Genomic DNA, 20,769 nt, shown 5'->3' with positions numbered 1-20,769 from the left:
GGAAGGTTTTTTCCTGGTGAAGATAACCTGGAGCCCACTGGACTGCTAATGATCCAGGCTTTTTTTGTTTAAACCCAGGCCTTGCCATGAAGACAAGTTGTAAAATAATTGTATCATCTGGATTTTGAAAAGGCATGGTTGGCCCTTTATATTGAAATAAAGAACTGTACTCCTGAGTATGAAATACGTTACTAGATCAGTGTAAAAGGAAGTGGGTGGGGTATTAATAGACTGGTGTTAGCCACTATAATCTGCATTTGCAATAGTGCACAAAAAGAAACTGAGTAAGAATTTCTGTTCTTATCATGAAGGCTTAGACAGCAAATAAATAAATATATGTCATAACATGCTCTGAAATGTTATTTCTGACAGGAACTTCCATAGGTGTTCTGGAGGTGGGCATTTTCCTTTAGCTGCCCCTTGCCCTCAGAATGCTGCCATCTTTTCTTCAACAGCAACTAACTTTATCTCACAAGTCCTGCCATACGTGCTAAATAATCTTTCTTGTTTTCAGTGGGGAGGGAGAGGAGAGAGAGGAAGAAGGAGCAACAGAGGTTCTAACAAACATTAACATATGCTTGTGTTCTGTGGTTAAACCCACCAGGTTGGACCACAGAGTCACAGAACAGCCTAGACTGGAAGGGACCTTGAAAGATTGTCTGGTCCAACCTTTCCTGGGAAAGGGAGCCTAGATGAAACTGTCTAGGGCTTTGTTCAGTTATATCTTGAAAACTGCCAGTGATGGGGACTCTACCACATCCCTGGGGAGGTTGTTCCAGTAAATGATTCTTCTTACTGCAAAAAATGCCTTACATTGAGATGAAATGCAAAATTCATTGCTGGAAGAATGAAAGATGGAGAGCCCTTCACCAGAAGGAGGCTGCTTCATTGTCTCAGTGTCATAAAGCCTGGATTTTCTAGAGGATTTGTGTCAGAGAATAGTGCTGCTGTGTGCCATAGGCAAATGATGGCTCAGTTTGATTCACCTCCCAACATGTCTACAAAAGAAGGGTGTTTAGACCCAGCCTTAGTACCCTAGTCTAGGAGAGTCACCACAGCTGAAGTAAACCCTTCTAGAATGAATTCTTGAAGAACTACTGTTTCATCTTTGAAAGCAAGTGGACTTGGAGTCAAAACACTAATTGCCCCAGTCTGTAAAAGCCAGGAAGTCTCTTACATACTACTTTGAATTTGTGGAGTTTTGCAACATAAAACACTAATTACTGTCATCAGAGATGATCCAATTCATTTATTTTGCCATGAGATGTCTGTTTCTTATACAAGCTACCAGAAGTACTGCAGAAAATTAAAGTCTTGACATCCATGAATGTCAGGTCAAACCCACATACTATGGGATTTTCCAGTAGCATTGTGATAGCTTTTCTAAGAGTTATCTTACTCAGGTAAAAAGTGAGACCAATCCTAAGGCTTTAAAATGCATATTTTAATATATTTTTAAAAAATATTAGTGTATTTACATAATTTTCTCACTTTAAAAATACTTTACACTTGCCTATTTTTAAAAAAAGTTCAGCAAGATGATTACATCACACAGATATGAAAGAACATTCACTGTAGCTACGGGCAATTAAAAAATACAGCACAGAAACACATACCATTGCAGTAACAGTAAGTGAGTGCACATTTTTAAGTTGCTAGCTTCCACAAATAGTTCTTCCCGTAGAAATTGCTTAGTCTGTGTCAGTAACTTCTAACCACTTTTATATTGGAATTTTCATTCCTTTTTTTCTTCATAAAAATCTCCCCCTTTGGCTTGTACAAGGATTGCAATAAAATGCATTACAGTAGTATTTCATTTACAAAACAAATGACATAAAAACTTTTTTCTTAATCCATTGGATTGTATTTCGCTAAAACAATGTCCTTTCATGGAGATTCAAGAGAGATTCCAAGAGCTGTCTGGATGTGGAAAATTATCTCAATCCTGCCTGGAAAGGTAGATTTGAATTGCTGCATGATGTCGTGTGGATTCCTCTTAGGAGGGATCTCATTTTCAGGTTTGGTAATTAGGATAGCATGTTAAACATTGTATTTAGTCAAAATAAATACAAATAAATTAAAAACAAATCATGGAAGGAAATTATTTTCTTGTTGACATGTCTTGGAGGAAGGCTGAGAAGTGAAGGTTGTGGCAATACCTAGATTACACATAAATGGCAGGTCCTTTTACTTCAGTAGTACTCTCTGAGCAAGGAGAAAACAGCTATGAACAGGGCTGTAATTTTGGAGAAAGATAGTAGTGATCTTCTTTCAAACTTTGTTAGGAAGCCATTTTCCTGTGGAAAAGAAAAAGCAGTTAGGGACAGCTTAAAAACATGTAGGAAAACCCCACCACCCTGTGCTAGTGTCAGATTAACAGGGTGCTACAGCATTATGAGTAGAGGGACAGCTTTTGAGAGCTCTACCTCCAAAAGATGAATAAGGCTTTAAAAGCTATAGCTGAAAATAGCTGCACCTCACTAAATGTTTGTTTTATCTCTAAGTCAAGACTGTGTCCTCCCTGTGTAAATAGAAAACTGACGTGAACTCTATCACCTGAGCCCACATCTTCCAGGGAGATACAAGTACTATGTTTCTGATGTAGTAATATACTTAGAAATATCTTCCTTTAAGCCTCCTTATTCTACTATGATGAACCACCTATTATGACAGAATGTTGCCAGAAGTTGATACTTCTCTTGAATAAAACTGACTTTTTTTGAAAGAGATGGAAAGAGAAGCCTGCACAATAAATCTGGTGCACCAAGGGGCCCTGAGCCACTATCACTTCTTTTTTACAGCTACAGACAGAGAAGGATTAAAACAAGCAGAAAAACAAAAGGAAAAGAAAGACACTAGAAAATAAATCTGGGGAAAAAATTAATAGCAAATAGGAGATATGAGAGAAGTGGGATGAGAGAAGGTGGAAAGAGAAAGTGACATTTACATATAAGTAAAGGAAAAAAGTACCAAGGAAATAACTGACACTTGTGTCATAGATTCTCAGATTCCCCTAACTGCAAAAGAAAAAAGTATTGGTCTGATGAAACTCTGCAAAAGCAAAAGGGCCCTTCCCTCCACTGGCAGAAGGTAATTTCAGCAGCTGGGCAAAATAATCCACTTATTGACAAGTGTTTTTCTCAGCATTGACCATTGATAAATGGAAGTCCTAGGATTATTTCACTCCAAACAATAAAGATTTAACCCCAGTTGTACTTAACTGGACCTTGGTTCTAAGTAAAACTGATTTGGGGGATTAAATAATGGCTTTGTTGAAATCCACAGCAAAAGTACAGACTTGATTTGTGAGGAACACACCTGTTCACTGTTCCCTTTAACTGAACCCCAATATTTTCGGACCAACTCCTCTATTGCCATACTGACCTTAGGATACCACTTAATTTTAGATTTAATAATGGAAATTTCATAGTTTCCCTATTTTAACATGCTTTGAGCAGAAGGCTGGACCAAATGATTTTCTAAGGTCCCTCTCAGCTTGAATTATGGTATGATCCTATGATGAAAGATCAGAAAGTGCCTTTTAAAGAGCAAGTTTTCTTTTAGCTTTGTTCTGTTTAAAGCAGAAGTGAAGCTCTCACCATAAGTCTCAATGAGACATTCCAGACATAAAACGTTAAACTACCAAATGAAACCCTGAATAAAATGTTTCTGACAGTGGCTATAAAAATATTTTCCCTTAATTAAATGCAATCTCCTAATCAAGACTTTGGTGGAAAGTGAGAAACTCACCCAGCCACCGTTCGCATCTATCCATTCGGCCTTGTGGTTTATGATGTACTCTGTGATGAAATAGGAGATCTGCTCCTTCTCCTCTGCAGTCAGCTGAACTCCATGCTCCTGAAGCTTCTTAGTGAGAAGACCTCCAAATGTGAATATGGTCATAATTCGTCCCCAGTTAGTATTTCCATCAGCAAACTTTTCTTCCATGACACCATTGAAAATTCTCTTGGCAACAGCTACAGAGGTGATATCAATCCTGTCCAAGAGTGGTCTGAGAGCCTCCTCGGTTTGATCTTGCAGAGAAGATGCAATGCTTCGCAAGACATGAGCAACCCTGGTTTGGGCTGGTCCGAGGTGTGATTCCTGGAGCACATATTGCAGATAATCTTGGGCTAAGTAATAAACGTAATAGAACTCAGCAGTTTCCATTCAATGGGAAATGCAGAGAGCAGTGCACAGCTCTTAATCAGGGTTGGTAATGAGCAGCCACAGGACATGCAGACGACTTTTTATCGTCTGCTTTTGATGGAATCTTTCTGCTTTTACCACAGAATTTCCTGTAAGAGGTATGACTTAATGGTGTGGGTTGGGGAATATGTCACAGAGGAAATGAAAGAAAAAGTTGTCTGCTCAAAGTGCATAAAATATATCTTCTTGAGTGATTTCTCTAAATAGTGTGATTCCACAACTAAAATCTACCAGATTTTACCAGATTCTTTAGTAGTATAAATTGGCATTTCTTACGGACTTTTGCTATGTACCACTAGCAGAGCTTAGGAGTTTGGCTTTTAAAAAATGCCTAAAAAGTGCATGCTGTTGGACCATGCAGCCCCCCTTCCAGCATCCCCATCTTCCCCCACTCTAATGTCCTCTCTGCTAGGGTTAAGGCTGCAATCTGTATTGCAGGTTTGTGGGTTATTTCTGGTCACAACTTTTTGAAGAAACTGATAGATAGACATTTCCAACAGGATTGAAGAATGGATAAACTTTCTTCATCACTCAAGGTGTTTTACATAACTGCAAAAAGTGGGAGCACAACAGTGGTACAGGGTTGGATGGACAAAGGGGAAAACCAGCTTTATAGCATTATCCTCTATTCCAGACTTTCCCACACTCTCTCTGTGAGTGCTCTTCAAGGTCCTTCTTTGAAGATTTGAATGGGTAGCTTCAAAGATTTCTTTCCCCCATGGGGAGTTCTGCTGTAAAAGACATTATTAGTATAAAAGACAATGCTAATGCAGTCAGCATGCTGGAATATGGGATGGAAAACATAGGGCCAAGCCAGTGATGTGTGAATCCACCTGAGTCCACCTGAATCTTTCAGGACAGGTAACAAAGAAGTATCATGATATCTACAGTTGTTCTTAGATTCAAATTTTCTGTCAAGCCATTATTTTTGGGAGAAGAGGTAGGGGTATCTAGCCAGCTTTTTCCTTACAAACCTTTCTACTGAGGCAGCCTGATCTTGCTAAAGGGTCAGTACGTGTCTGTAGAGAACCCCACCCCTTTGCAAAGGCTTCAGAGCAGCAAACAGTTTGAAGTTCGATGTCTGGAGACCCCTCTCTTTTTCCATCCCCTTTTGTTTATCCCTCTACTTCTTCCCCACCTCTCATTCACTCCTCTTCCTTCTCTGAAAGCAAAAGGTACTTCCAGCCCCCCACACAAACAGCTTTACTTTGCCCCAGGAGTGGCTGTGAGCCTGTTTCCAGTCTGGGCACTCCCTAATGCTCAGATCTATGGAAGAGGAGCAAAGCCACATGCCTGGTGGCCAGCACAGGGCTCCAGTCTCAGCTGTCAGGGTATCACTGGCACCAAATTACACTGGGGCAAAGTATGTCTGGACTGTGATACAGCTCTGTTGTCAATACCTTGCTAATCCTAGATAGCCCCACAAACTGCGTGTGCTGCTCCTCTGACATCAGTTTTTGCAGAAACCCATTGGGTAGACCAGAGTAGTTTCCGTTTCCTCATCAGGTTTTTTCTTCTATATGTGGTGAGTCTGGCTGAGAATGACACAGTACAGTCTTCCATGCACAGCGGGGTTTGAAACCTCAAGCTGTCGCCAGCACAGCACAGCATCAATCACTTCAGTGATGCAGGAAAATAGTTCCCTTACTTTCTGCTGGAAGCAAAGAAAGAGAAGGCTCGGTTCTGCGTTCACTTTTGGAAGGGAGTGGTTTTAGGAGGGCAGTGCGAGCTGGAAAACTCTCATGTTAGATATTGCCTCCAGGGAAGGATGTGATGCCAGGACTGGGAATGGGCTGGGAATGGAAAGCTTGATCTCCACTCTTTCAAGCATGCACATTCTTACCAAAGCTCATTTTGAAAGTTCAGAGGTGTCCTCTATCCAATACCTGCAGCTGCTGCTTTGGCAGAGCTGTTAGGCTGACTTTGCCTTTGTTATGTTCAGTGATTTCAGGAAACTGCCAGCATTTTATGAGGAAAGCAAACAATTAAACAAGAAAAGATGTGACAGTCCCTAACTCTTCCCAACTGGGGCACTGCTCTACACAGCCAGTTTCCCTCATCAGATAGTTGTAAACAGGGCTGAGAGAGGTACTCAAGCAGATGTGACAAGAATCTTTCTATACAGCACAGTTTGTGAAGTTACAGATCACTCCTGACTTTCTTAGTAATTGATTAATGAAAAGCTTTTTGTACCCTTTGAGAATATAAGTAATAATTGAATATGAGAACAGTGAACAATACCTAAGGAGACCAGTTTTGTTTTCTTCACTGTCAACAGTGGCAGAGCACAAGCAGAAGCAGGTATTTCTTCATTAGTGGAGCATTTAGAATTCTGAGGAGGTGATGAAATAAGACTATGAATGTCACCATTATTGAAAGAAATCAGTGTTGATACCTTGGCAATTTTGGTGCAAATGCTGCTAGAGTTTCTTGATCTCTTAAAGCACTGTGAGGTGAAGCTCAGGGCTCAGCTCCCAGAAGAGGGTGGCAGTTCTAAACAGACATCTCTAACAGCAAGCTGTGACACTGGTGACCAGAGCTCAGGATGGAGCTGTTGAAAATGCCCCAGGTCTCTCTTCTTCAGTGTTAGACACATTTCCTTTTCAATAGCATACAGCGGAGGGTGTAGTTCCAAGTGCTGGATGTTCAGTAGCAGTGACAGTTTATATATTTATACACACAAAAAGTCAGACCAGAGTGTGCAGCCCCATATCCCCAAGCAATAATGGTCAACTCTGAACACTCTAAGAAATCAGCTTTGGGATCTCTTGCCTGTATCTGCCACTTGAGTGCTCTGATTCTCATTTTCTACATTAGGCAGTGCCTTCCTTTCTTCTACCAGACTTTACTCATATTTTGTAGATGTAAGAGAATACCTCTAATTTAATGAAACTCTACTTTTCTTCCTACCTGCTCTGTCTCCCCAGTGCTGCATAGACTGCATTCTCAGACACTGCACTGCTCCTCTTTGCTGAATATACTTTAAGTGTTAAGTGTTAATAAAAGGCTTGAAATAGAAACCAGGTTGACATGGAAGCTCAAATGCAAACCCTCCCCTCACTACTTGGCAATACGAAGGGGCTTTAATTTAAATCTATGCTCTGTGGATTTGACTATACATCCTATCCTAACCTGAAAAAGGCTTATTTTTCCCAGAACAGATGGGGACTGAGTTGACAGATCCTCATAAAATTGACTTGTGAGAGACGATGTTATCTCATTGCATTCGAGACAAAACCAAGCCAAATGACAAAAGCTTTGTTGAGCTATTCATGCTGCATCTGCCTTGCCAGAGTTGTTCCAGTTCCAGGTGATTGTGGGAACTGTGATCTTTGTCTGGAGGAACAGTCTGAGGCCCTGAGAAAATTATTGCAGGGGTTTTTTTCTGCTTTTCTTCCCTTTTTGATGTCCAAACGGGGGCGATTTATTTTTTGTGCGGTATTGGATTTCATTGCAGAAGAACGGCTTTCACGTGTAGCTTTCCAGCTGTCCTGCACAACCCTGATATGAGACTTCGTGAGGCTTTGGTGGCTTTTATTTCCCGTGTATTTTGCTGTGAACGGGACTAAGCTGGCAGCCCTGAGCCCCGGGCTCGCTGGTGCTCGCAGAGGCGCGGTAGCCCAGTGGAGTGCTGACATCTAGTCGCAGCCGGCCGCGCTGCAGCAGGGAGGGAGCGGCGCATCCCTGGAACTCCCCAACACCTTCCATCCTGTGCTCTGGGGTTCTGTGTGCAGCAGATTGGGACTCAGCCCTGTCATGATCTAAATTAATAAATGATACTGTGTTTCCAGGAGAAAGCCAACCGTGTCCTGGGCTGCATCCAAAGCAGTGTGGGCAGCAGATGGAGGCAGGGGATTCTCTGCTCTGCTCTGGTGAGACCCCAGGTGCAGTGCTGCATCCAGCCCTGGCATCCCCAGCACAGGAAGGGCATCGACCTTTTGGAGCAAGTCCAGAGGAGGTCACCAAGTTGATTAAATAGATGGAGCACGTCTCTTATGAGGAAAGGCTGAGAGAATTTGGATTGCTCAGCCTGGAAAAGAGAAGGCTTTGGGGTGACCTAATTGCAGCTTTCCAGTGCCTGAAGGGAGCCGACAAGAAAGATGAAGAGGTACTATTTACAAGGACCTGGAGTGACAGGACAAGGGAGAATGGCTTCAAATTGAATGAGGGTGGGTTTAGATTAGATATGAGGAAAAAATTCTTCCCTGTGAGGGTGGTGAGGCACTGGAATGGGTTGCCCAGAGAAACTGTGGATGCCCCATCCCTGGAAGTGTTCCAGGCCAGATTAAGTTGCTCTGAGCAACCTGGTCTAGTGGAAGATGTCCCTGTCAATGGCAGGAGGGTTGAAACTGGATGATCTTTAAGGTTCCTTCCAACCCAGGCCATTCTGATTGTGAGTCTATGAATTCTGTCAGCTGGGAAGCCCCAAAGCTTCCTGTCCAAAGTTTGGGAGCAGTTAATTTTAAAACCCTTCAGACCTTCTCCTAATGTTTCAAGGATAGAAACAAAGTATCAAGATCCTGGATCTCAAATTTTGTGCCAATTGAAACAGAGACTTTGACCCAGCTTACATTCTGTGTGTCAAGATGCACTGAAGACAAGCTCCAGGAAGAATGGGAGGATGCAGCTGGTTTTGCATCTGCTGAGCCAACTGAGACATTCTGGGATAATTGGAAAGCCAAAGTGGTCCCCAACATACACTACAGTAAATTGCTACTCCAGCTTACTGTTGAACTGTGGTGCTGTCGAATAACTGAGGGCTGAGTATTATGACATAAGGTCTGTCTGCTCCCAAAATGCCCCACAGCAAAGGCTGGGAGGATGGATCAAGTGGAGATGCACACCGTGGTTCTCCATTGCTCAAGCATGAGAATTCCCCTTGTGACTCCTCTGTAGCACTCCAGAGACATGAGGGGACTGTAGGAATGGCCAGGTTTTGCTGTCTTACTCAGGGCTCAGCTGCTGCCTCGTCACTTCCGCTGGTAACTGATTCCAAGTCAGAACCTGTTTTCCTCTGGATCCCAGGTTCTGTCATCATTATGAGTCAAGGAGGCAGCCAAACACTCTGCTCCACTGTGTACGTGTCATCATGTGCATATGTGCAGACACATGTTCTGCATTCTCATAAGCCTTTCCAAATGTTTATCTGGAATTAGGAGAATTTGAACAAATAGTCATAGTTGTCAGCAGTGAGCCACAGAAGCATAAGGGTCCCTAAGCTTCCCAAACAATGGAGCATGAACAACTAAAGTCTTGGTAGAAGCTTAGCAAGATCTTGCAGATGCCAGCAGAAACACTGAAGTCAGCTTCCTGGCTGAAAGTACTTGCTCCCAGAAGGAGGGAAAAAAATATGCTTGTGAGTATTCATGAAATAAGAAGTCAAGAACTTGTGCCTCAAGATGATAACTAAAACTTTGTGTGTCCCTTGAACCCACAAGTCAAGGTTGGTCTGGAGTGTTGCTTCATCCTCCTATAGCAGGTGCAACATGAACACTTGCACGGTCCATTTGTGATTGATCTGCAGCTTTGTTTCAGAGCTGTGTCTTCCAAAGACATAATGCTGCCAGGAGAGACAGGCATTCAACATTGGTGATACATTGGTATCACATTAGTGATACTCAAAATGCTGTGAGACAGCATTTTAGTGACATATCTGAGCCTTACTTAGCGTACAGAGAGTCCCACTGGATGACAGTTCCAAAATATGAGTAAGATTTAGGCAAAGAGTTTCCACTGAGCATGGATAAAATATAGGTGCCCAGTTCCTTTTGGTGCCTTCTGGGAAAAAAAAAAAAGAAGTAACTATTCATTAAAACTACTAACAGTTTAAAGTTAGACATGCTTTTAAATTCTTTGCTATTCGATTTTCCAATAGAAATTTATGTATCTCGTGTTTTTGAAATAAATCACTAAAATTCAAGCTCACTTTACAAGTTACAAGTTACCTGGGTGCCTTGGAGCTTTCCTGTCCTCTATATCAGCCCTCCCAGGAGTGTGCTTGCTTCTGTGCTTTTCCCTTTTAAATCAGCTCTGCATCTGCTCATGTACTTCTCCCTTATTTAAGTCAAAGCTACATCTGCTCCTGGTACTACTAGTAACCTTTACCCTGGGTCAAGTGTTAATGATTCCTAGATTAAACATCTTTCCTTTAGAAGATAATGTATTCTTTTAATAAATCATTTCACCCCCCCCTTTTTCCATATCCCCTCTGTTGATGACCCTGTGAAAGAAGTTTGTAGCAACACTAATATTTCTACTATAAATCTCTCTTCATGGAGGTTCATAACTCATGTTTGTTTTACATGCAGAGTTCCAGTCTGGGGGCACATTTGTTTTTATTCCCCTTTCAAATTGTTTTGAATTATTTTAAGTAATAAATGGACAAAAATACAAATGTACAGTGTATAGATGTTTTCCTCTTCTATAATCAATCCAGATCTTTGAATAGAAATTATGATTAAAGAAGTGAATGTGTAATGTTATTTCAGTAATTTTCATATGCACAAAATAAATATTGATATTAAAACATATTTCTGAACCCTAATTCAATAGTTTTACTACAGTTTTATTACCTTCTCAAATGTGTGTTTGCATGAAAATGTTGTGGTGCTAGTGCCTACTGTTTGAAGCTTCTTTTTTTTTCAATAATTAAAAAAAAGCCCTTCATGTAAAAAAAAGAGAAATACAGCGACTACATTGCTGTTTGGTAGAACTTTTCTGAAGTCTAAAAGCAGTTGGTATGAAGCTCATTCCATCCACCTATAGCCTAAGAAACTGGGCTCCATATGGTAAAATAAAATCTCCTGCATTATTCAACTGCAAGGAAGAACTTGTGAACCTAATATCCCAAACGACCCTTCTGGAGGTTTCTTCAGCCCTAACTGCATTTCTCATTCTCTCGATTTGCACCATTTCAGCAGACACTCGGCTGTTGGCACTGTGCAGTCTTTTCAAATGATTATGTGTAAATTGCTGCAAATTATAGCAAGAAATTAGCTGTAACTCCCATGGTATATCCTTGTGTTTATTATGATTTTCTAATCCTCAGAAAAAGCATGCTGAGATGGCATTTCTGTGCTCCTAGGAGAAGGCTGTGAGCAGAAATAGCAAACTAATCTGTCTCCCCAGGTATTATAGCACATTCATCGCTGTGCTGTCTGAGCATGTAATACTGTCCCCTCAATCTTTTTAAGTGAAATGATGTCCTGTTAACTAAGTGTGAAGGAAGCTGATGCTACCATGACTAGTTATCCAAACCTGCTGCCAATCTTTAACAAAAGCAAAAAGAAATTTGCTTTTGAGCTCATTTTTTAATGATGGACCTTTGCAGTGCTCCGTGCTTTGAATTGCGTTTGTCCATCTTCATTGCCATGGCTGGGTACAGAGCCCAGGTTCATCGAGGGAATTAAGCCTGTAGGCATCTTAGTAATGATGCTGATACCAGGGCCTGCTCAGGCCCTAAAATGCTCTTTCAGAAAGCTCAGTTCTTTTAGACTCTTTCAAATAACCTCAATGCAAGGCTTTTACTTATTTGGGCAGGCTGTTGTAGGCAATAAAGCAACACCGAAACGCCCCAGCTGGGAGATTGTCCCGTGCTGGGAATTCAGCCATCCAAGCCAGGAGGAGTGTCCTGCCCCAGCTCACTGAGCGTGGGGAGAAGCACTGAGCCGACACAAAACCCACTGGCCTCACAAAACAGCAGGAGTGGGACCGTGATAGTCTTTCATTAGGCAACAGTGAGGGTGATTGCATTTAATCTGTCAGGCATTCTAACAGTGAGCAAACTCCATACCAGAAGTTCAGGGTATGTAATTCTGAGTTTTCACAATAAAACCCCAGAATACCCATTCATCCTTAGCAGACTTGCCTTTGTATCAATTTGGGACTAGATTCTTGGCATGCCAGGGAATTATGCATCATAATGACTTAATCAAGGGGTTTTACAGTGTGTTCTAGAGCTGAGAAACCTTTTTAAACCCAAATGCAGACGGAAGCTGGGACCCAGCAGCGAGTGCTTTGCTCATGAAGTCAGAGGAGCTCTGCACAGACTGACCCCCTGTGCCTCTGCAAAGCTCTATTGATTTTGGTAACTTCATCTGTGCAGGGATGTGAATCTATCTACAGGGAGATAAATGAAGCCTAAAGTTAACGATTTTCAAGAGCAAAGAACTTTAGTTAAAGATCTCTTGTGGTTTTTTAATTATTCCTGATTTTGAAACATGACATCACAGCACAGTAATGATATTAAGAAGTGACAGTAAATAAAACAGCCAGTTTCATGTGATTTAATGCAGTAAGGGCAGAGAGAATGGGATTGACTGAATTAGACAAGGTTTTTATTTGCTCTTTGTGCTGGATGACTGTTAATCACTCAATGAGAAATGCATTTCCAATGGCCAGTGCTCAAGCAACGTAAATAATAGCAACATCCTTGTTTCTCCTTTGCCCTCAATCTCCTTTTGGAGGCTTGACAATAAACGGCCATTCCCAATCTCTTCTGTAACTCAGAATCCAGATCCAAAAAGCCCCCATCAAATGTAATTAGTTTGCTTTACATCTCTCCTTTATATTCCTGAACTAATAAATGGCTACTGCAGTTCCAGAGGGAGTTCATTTTTTTGGCTGCCTACAGGGGATTGAGAGTTGTTGTCTCACTTGAGCACAACTCAATTGGTATCTGGATGTATCGGCAGGGACCAGTGTTTGCTACAAAAGGTGGCAAACCACAAAACATGGAGTCATTATAGCCAGTGTAAAACTTGGTGTTCCTTCAGCCTAGCAGACCCCTTCAAGTCACAGAATTTTGGTTTCCTCTACTATTGGATGGGCTTCTCCCCCAGATTTGCTGATTCTGCAAACACAGCTTCAGCTTTCTAGTTGTACCTACCTGTCCTTGAGAAAACTGTCTCTCTGTGACCCAGTTCCCCACTTCTAAACCAGAGGAAATTTGAGAATTACATTCAGGTCTGCGTCTGTTGCCTGTATTTAGCAGCCTTCCCAAGGAGGTGTGTTAGGGAAAGAGAGTTCTGTATGTGGTGCCTCAGCTGGGCTGGACCTTGCTGAGGTGTTTTAGCCCAGGCTATTGATGGTGACAATTCTGTAGCCACAAGCTAAATGGAGCTGAAGCAGGTAGGAGCTGACTCAAAGGCTCATCACTCCAGTCATTTGCCATCTGTGTGTGAGTCAGAGCCCTAATATTTGTTTTCCATCCTTTGTTGGAAGTCAGTGGAGCTGTTTATTTATGCAGCAGTTAGCATGCTGGGACCTTATTCTTGGCCAGGTCTAGGTGATAGTTTTAATACATAGTCTAATGTAGAGGCTGCTTTTGGCTTTTATATGTATGTGTGTGCATATCTCTTGAATCCCATTTTTCTCCCACATGACACTGTAGATAGCAGCAAGATCTGCCTTAGAGATGCCAGAGATGTAGAACTCGTAATTCTTTGAACATGTGTTTTGGTTAAGTCACCAAAGATTGAGTGCTTGTGAGGCAATCTGAAAGGCAGTTTTATCAAGTTCATCTTTTTAAATCACTTTTCTTTCACAATATGGCTTGCTAGCTGTAAAATTATTCTATTAAACTGTGTTACCACACTCTGAGGCAATTTGTTTTCTTGTGCATCGATCTTTGATCTAAGGTACTTGCTCCTGAAAACATTCTTCCTTTTTAACCACTTAGATAGGACTTAATTTTGTATAAATTGGAAATTGGTGTAGAACAGCATTTCTTTTTTATTTTGTCCTTTGTTATTTGCTAATCACTTTTTCTGGATAGTCAATTTGTGGTCAGATTTCTATTCAGTCATGGTCAGAAATCATGAGTTTAGTGTACTAAATTAATTTGTTGTGTAGCTCTCCAAAATAGTTTAAAATTATAGATTTCATACGAGGGTAAAAATCTCATCTTAAAATAAAGAGATTTTTTTGTTGGTATGTAATGTTTTGCAAATTGGAAACAATTGTAATAACAATAAACTACATTTATTGTTAATTAACTTGCAATCTAATGGAAACTAATCTCCCCTGGAAGGTAAAAACACAACACACTCACATGATGTAGTCAGGTTTTCTGTTCACGGTGTCCAGCTGGATACCCAACAAAGAAAATGACTGGGGGTTTATTGCATCAATTCCTTACCAAACAACGTTCCCTCCATTAGCCATGGCCTCTTGTGAAATCAGGAGGCGTTTTAGGTGCACTGGAGATCTCTAGTTATCGTTCCTCTTTGAGACATTGTTTTCATCCTAAAACATCCGTGCAGTCCTGTCCTCTTTCTTCCTTTCTGCGGATTTACAGCCCAGTCCTGCAGCCTGACATGCACGTGTGTAAGGTTTGCTGATGGTGCATCCTCCTGCATGGAGGGAGGTCGTATGGAGCTGCAGGATCCAACTTGTACAGCTACTGTCTCGATTCTGAAGAGTTATGAACCCTCCTGAGAAAGCAGGGCTGGCTAACAAAGTGTGGTCCAGAAGCTCACACTCTTGAATAGGGTTCAGTTTTAGCAAACATATTCCCTAATTCTTGGTGATATTATCAAGAAAAGAATGCTGAGACAAACATTTACAACTTCAATAATACAGTGAAAGTCGTGTTCTGCTGTGAAAAATGACTTGGTAAAAATGTCAACCAATAATCCTTCCAAGCTGCAGGATTATTGGTTTTCACTGAGCCCAGACCAAATGAGTTCAGTTTACAAGCAAAAGTACAGTATTTATCTCTTAGCTGCTGGCCATAAAAATGGGTTATGCTCTGGGTCAGCTGCCCTGTAGCTCGTGTAGTCATTTCCCCAGGTAGGTGTTGCAGGCATGACTTGGTAATGCTTTGTGTTTGCAATAGGGAGGTTGCAACTGGACACCAAAGAAGTCAAAATAGGTTCCTTCCTTCTGATAAATGGGAAATGCTAGAAATGGGTCATCCAGTCTGCCCTCTTTGGTAACACAAGCCATAGAATTTCAGTTAGTACCTTCTGTGTGTAGCTCATAACTCTGAGCTAAGACAGGGTCTGCCAGCTGCAAGTCCCCCACAGTTTTATCCTTTTATTCCATTTTAGTGGTTTTGCAGAGATGTAACAATCCAGAATGGGCACTCCGATTCACACATGCCTTGGAACAACTGTTGTGGTTCCTTCTCCCAGAAGCATTCCCTCTTGGTTCTTGCATTGGCCCTGAAGCTATTTGAATGTTGGTGCAGTAATGTTGTAAACCATCTTTCTACCCTGAGGTCCCAACCCCTCATCAAATCCCCAAAATTTGTTCTGTACTACTGGCATGTTTTGCAGGGGGATCAGTGGTTAAACAACCAAAATGATTGATAACAACTTCACCATTAAAGCTAAATACCTTCACTGGTGGTGTCTTTATGACTGTGTTTGTATACTTATTTGAGTTAGGTTATGGTGACGAAATATGCTGTCATGATTAACATTACACAAACTACTGTCGATGTCTGTAGTCTCCATCCTCTCTTTTATTGAAGTTTGGTATTTTGATACCTTCTGACATATTTAAATGAAGAATAACACTGAGTCAGCACAGGCTATCCCTTGTTACTGTGAGTAAGTGATTGCATCAGTGTTGACTCCTAAGGAATTTGTAAAAATTTATTTTCAGAGAACAGTTGAGTTATCAGCCTCCAGAGGACTGATCGATAGCAATTGGTTTCAGCTATTACAGTGCTTTTAATTTGGCATATTGTCCTTTTGTCATGCAACTTCACAGGGTTTCTTCTGGCTTAAGGAGCCTGAAGAAAGGGAATATTGACTTTTGAGTGATTAAAATCTGGGAAGTTTTACCTTCAGTTTGTCTATAGCATCTCTATATAGACAGAACAAACTATTGAAGTTAAAGAGATTATTAAGGCAATACTGTGCAGGGAAATTTTTGTGCCAAAAATTTAGCCATGTATGTCTGACCATATTAATGGGAATCCTACTGCTAAATCCCTGTGCACCCTTGTAAATAATTTGCCTAATGATTGCAGTTAAGTACAAAAAACAAGCACCATCTCTTTGACTTATGGTGCTTGATACATGGGAGCCAGAGAGAAAACAGCACTGCAGTGCAAGTATCTCGGTTCCAGTACTGAGAGTGAGGGGAGAGGAGACTGGTGTAAGGATAAAGATGTCCTGGGACATCAGTGCTCACTGTAATGGATTCATGGCACAGGCTTTGGGTCCACTGCCAGGGATGCATCTTTTTTACCCTAGGTCTCAAGACTCTGGTTGGGAAACTCTTTTCTGCGTTGGGCTCCTGGTTTCAAAAATGACACTCAACTGTAGAGTCCAGGTAATCTTTAATTTGCAAAAAAATTTGGTGTTAGAACCAATTTGGACACAAACCATTACTTCTATAGTGATTTTTTCCTTTATCTTCCCTATAAGCAAGATTTCAGCTTTGGTGTATGCTGGTTTAGTACTTTCCATCTGCCTTTGGCAATAATTTTTCAAGGAAAGGTCTGGTCAGTTGTCTTCCCTTGTGGTACAGTTCCATTCATATAATGATAGGTTATACAGGAGGCATGATATGGACAGTCTGTGAGGAACTATCTGCTATTTCAGGTAATAACTGAGTCCTTTCATAACTACATGTAGCAGCAAAGTGAATTTTAAAAAGCGACATAATAGAAGAACTTCTCACCTTCCCTGTGTTCAATTCTGATCTTCTAAACCTTCAAGTATACCTAGCAGAGGCAGCCCCAAAGCAGAAGTTAGAGCAGACTGTGGGAATGCACTGATGATGCATCATCTAAGTCCAGTAGAATGCTGTATATCCTCCTACTACACTTAGGGAAGATTAGCTGTCTGTTAAATAGAATGGTATTATCTGCATTACAACTCAGACATCAGCAAAGCACCTACGCACCCCTGGCAGAAGGCTGCCTGTCATCCACCTTCCCACACGTGTCACGTGTTTGGGCTGTAGTGAGTAAAGCTGTGTGTGCTCAGGTCCTGAGCCAAGGGGAGTTGGGCTTCACAAGTCACTGGGCTGCTTAGGAAATATTTTAGAGGAACTCATGCGCTGCTAGAAATGAACCTTTCACAAATGGACCTTGCCCAAGTCACAGCCTTGTCCTCAAGCTCAGGTGGAAATACTGCACTGAGTGTGGTGACAGGGAACCGAATGCTGGAAGCACCATCATCGCTCAAAAGTGATGAAACGACCACAAAATACTTTGGAGCATATTTTTACAAGCAAAAGCGTATCAGCTCTTATGTCCTCATCAAATTCCAAATCAAGCAATTACCTTGCAATTTCAAATGGCAATATTATTGTTTGCTTCATTACCTGCTGCGCTCGCTAATGTTGTTTGTGCAGGATGGTCACTATTTCTCCAGCTTAGCAGCAGTCATGTTTTAGCAATGAGCAGAAAGACCCATTATCAGCCTCCACAGCACCTCGGATCTCTTCAGGATGAATAGTGCAATATAAATGTAGAGGATTATTTAAAAACCCATTGCAAACACTTCTGGTGCATTAGCCATAATAATAGTCTGACTGTTTTATTTGGCGATAATCCAATTCCCTCATCAAGATACAGTACCTGGTGCATGTACTCACAGACCAACCAACTGGCTCATAAAATAGCAGGGTGGCAAAATTATCAGGAAAAACAGTGATGTGGTTTTATATTGCTGTAAGTTATGGGTGTGTAGTAAAAGGGGAACATGTTCTTGAGCCAGTGAGCAAAAAGGTGGGGGGTTTACAGCAGCTATAAGTCCTGAAGTGTGCATTTAATACCATGTGATCTTTAGCTGTCCAGCCTGATTTTTGTGTACTGGACTAATGGCAATAAAGGTGAAGTAGATAACTTGGGAGTTGGAAAATGTAGCAAGGCAATGTTTTCTTCGAGATCACTGAGCAAACATAGATGTGAAACAATTCAAATCAAAAGTAAAAATTGACAGGCCTCCATAACACCACAAATAAGTAGTTTATTTGAAATGTGAGGAGGAATCAAGAAAAAATTTCACTTCTGATATTTAAACAATATAGCCACAATAATACAATTAAAATGGATGTAGTTTCTGTAAAATTTAGTTTCTAATTTAGTGCTTATTAACAGATCTGCAGCCACTCTACAAAGGATGCCTCCAAGGGGAGATGAGGCATGGCACAGTACCAGCATTGACAAAAGCAGATATATCATATTAATTGGCACCTCTAAATAATATATATATTAATGTTGATAATACTCATCAGTATTAACCAAATAATTCCTGAACAAATGTTGCCTGGGGATCTGTGCAACTGGCAGATTGTTAAAACTTTATTTTTCAACCGAACATTTGTTTAAGATGAAAAAACCTTCCTGGAAGGGTTTACTGAGATGCTCTCTCATGCTGTCAGTGATTGCTAAAGAGTTTGGATCTTGATGTGCCGTTATGTGCTCAAGGCTCAAGTTCTACAAATGGGGTCTGTGCTGGGCTCCAAACTCAGCTCAGTCCTGGAACAGAGCATCTTAGGCTTAAGGACAAGGATTTTTAGAAGCAACTCCACAAAGATATTGTGTTCTTCAACCTCTGTGTTGATTCAGAGTTAAGCATGGAAGAGGGTAGAGGTGGCCCTTCATCACCTTGCCAGCTACTCAGATGAGTGGGTGAATTGCCAACTGAGCAAACCTCAGCTCGCAAATCTTCCTTAGTTCCTGCTTGTTTGTTCCTAAAGGAAAGCCTGGAGAGATGCAGATCCCAATATCTACATATGGCTCAACTAATTAAGAGGTGCTTTAGGCAAAGACCTAATCAGCCAAGCCTTAGAGCACCTCTGTGCTGCAGATGCTTCTTTTCTGTAACTACAATGGGGCTCAGTCATTCACCTTCTGTGAACTATGGATTTTCTTCTGTCACAAATAGTGTCACCAGGGAAGAAAGTGTTACTCAACACGAGTAAATGTGACAGCAGCTGGGTCTGTAGTTAAGTCTAATCTGCTCTGAAGTGAGAACTGATGTAGGCCTAACCCTGCTGAATGAGTCAGTGGCAGAACCAGGGCGAGAAGAACAATCCCTTATTACCAGCTCTGCGATATAAACACATGCCTTCCCTCTCTGCCCTCCTAACCCTTCATTAACACAGCGGTAGCAGTTAGATTCAGTTTATTTTTTTCTCAGGATCAACTTTCACCTATTTTTTTGAGTTAGGCAGGAATCCTTCCTCTCCTCCCCTTGCTCTTCCTCAGCTTTCTCTGTTCCCATAAAACACCAGGAGTGTCAGACTCCTCATGTTTGCCAACATGAAACAAAAATTGCTGAGAAATACAAAATGCTTCATATTTGCTTGGTTGCCCCATACCTATCACCTGGGTGCATTTCTTACAGTTGCCCTTCATTCTTTGTGAGGCACTGCAGCCCCACATGAACATTTAAAAGCTGTGAGTCAGGCCTCCAAGAAAAGTCATGCATGACTTAAAATCACAAGGATGATCAAAAACAATAAAATGCATTTTTTCAATTTGCCTTTGGGTTTTCTAAGGTTGTGAGGCACACCCATTCAGGTCTTCAAGCCCTGCTTTGCAATCATTAAGGCTAGAAATTCAGGGCATTCATTTGTCATGAGATGCACATAATTTCTTGTTTTCAGAAAAACAGGAAATATTATAAGACCTAATGGCCAGAATTGGCAGCACTGGTGCTGTCACTGAATGTACTTAGTAAAACTGAATGAGTGATTTTTTGCTTTCTATCTAGAATGAGGATTGCTTTTCACATCAGCACAATCACTTCATGTTTGGATTTGTCAAACTACATGAGAAAGTATAGGTTGTGTTTGCTGAGGCTTTTAAAAATTGTATCAATGGGTTGGTGTTGGATGAAAGTCACAGTGGGGTGGACTGTTCCCTGATTCTGGACTTCCAGCCTATGGTTGATTGTGCCACTGATTTGGCTTGGGTTTGGCATATTCATTTCATCTGTTGACCTTCACACAGCTCAGTACAGTTACACTGAATACCATTCTGAATTTTTTTCCTCTAAGCCTTCTCTCCTTTTTTTTTTTCTCATTGTAAATTTTGGACATTACAGCAAGATGCTCAAATGGCTGGACTTGGCACACTCCCTCATCCAGAGTTTCAGACTAAACACCTCACTGGCAGCCACTTCCCTTGGTAAACAGGATTCTGCAAAAATGACAATGTAGCTTGTCTGGGCAGGGGATGGGACACATCCCAAAGTAAATAATGAACTCCTCAGGGGCTCATGGCCATTGCAAACATCACCACCTCCTGCTTCCCGTGGGAGATGCAATTCCTAGAGCTTGTGTTCTTAGATGCAAAGAGAGCTCTAATGGTACCTGCCAAGACACGAGGTCCTTCCCTTGAAAAAAAGGATGAGAAAACAAAATACATATGATAGATGTTAGTCATGTTGCTTATTGCACTGTTGGCACAATCTCCACCTGGGGCTCCTATACTCACATCCAGGATTTGGGGATGAGTCAGACATACTGCATATGCACTTATGGGCAATTGAGCATACACAGAACATAGTGGGAATTTCATGATGTCCCAACTTGCTTTGGCTTCCCTTTGTGCAACAAGATGTCTGCAAATCCTAGACAGAGCTCTTT

At 41.3% G+C, this 20,769-nt stretch overlaps 1 protein-coding gene across 1 annotated transcript; it reads right to left on the bottom strand.

Annotated features, from left to right (window-relative positions):
• Positions 1-1,463: 1,463 nt before the first annotated feature.
• On the bottom strand, positions 1,464-8,943 carry BCL2A1 (BCL2 related protein A1). The gene is given in 5 exon segments (XM_051796985.1): positions 1,464-2,297; positions 3,751-4,133; positions 6,451-6,541; positions 8,781-8,794; positions 8,797-8,943. Coding segments are annotated over 5 exon segments (666 nt in total). The 5' UTR covers positions 8,870-8,943; the 3' UTR covers positions 1,464-2,192.
• Between the last annotated feature and the right edge of the window lie 11,826 nt (positions 8,944-20,769).

Source organism: Manacus candei, unplaced genomic scaffold (assembly GCF_025592945.1).
Source record: "Manacus candei isolate 608988 ecotype Guabito, Panama unplaced genomic scaffold, ASM2559294v1 h1tg000046l, whole genome shotgun sequence".
Lineage (NCBI taxonomy): Eukaryota > Metazoa > Chordata > Aves > Passeriformes > Pipridae > Manacus > Manacus candei.
This window is presented reverse-complemented; position numbering and strand designations above follow the sequence as displayed.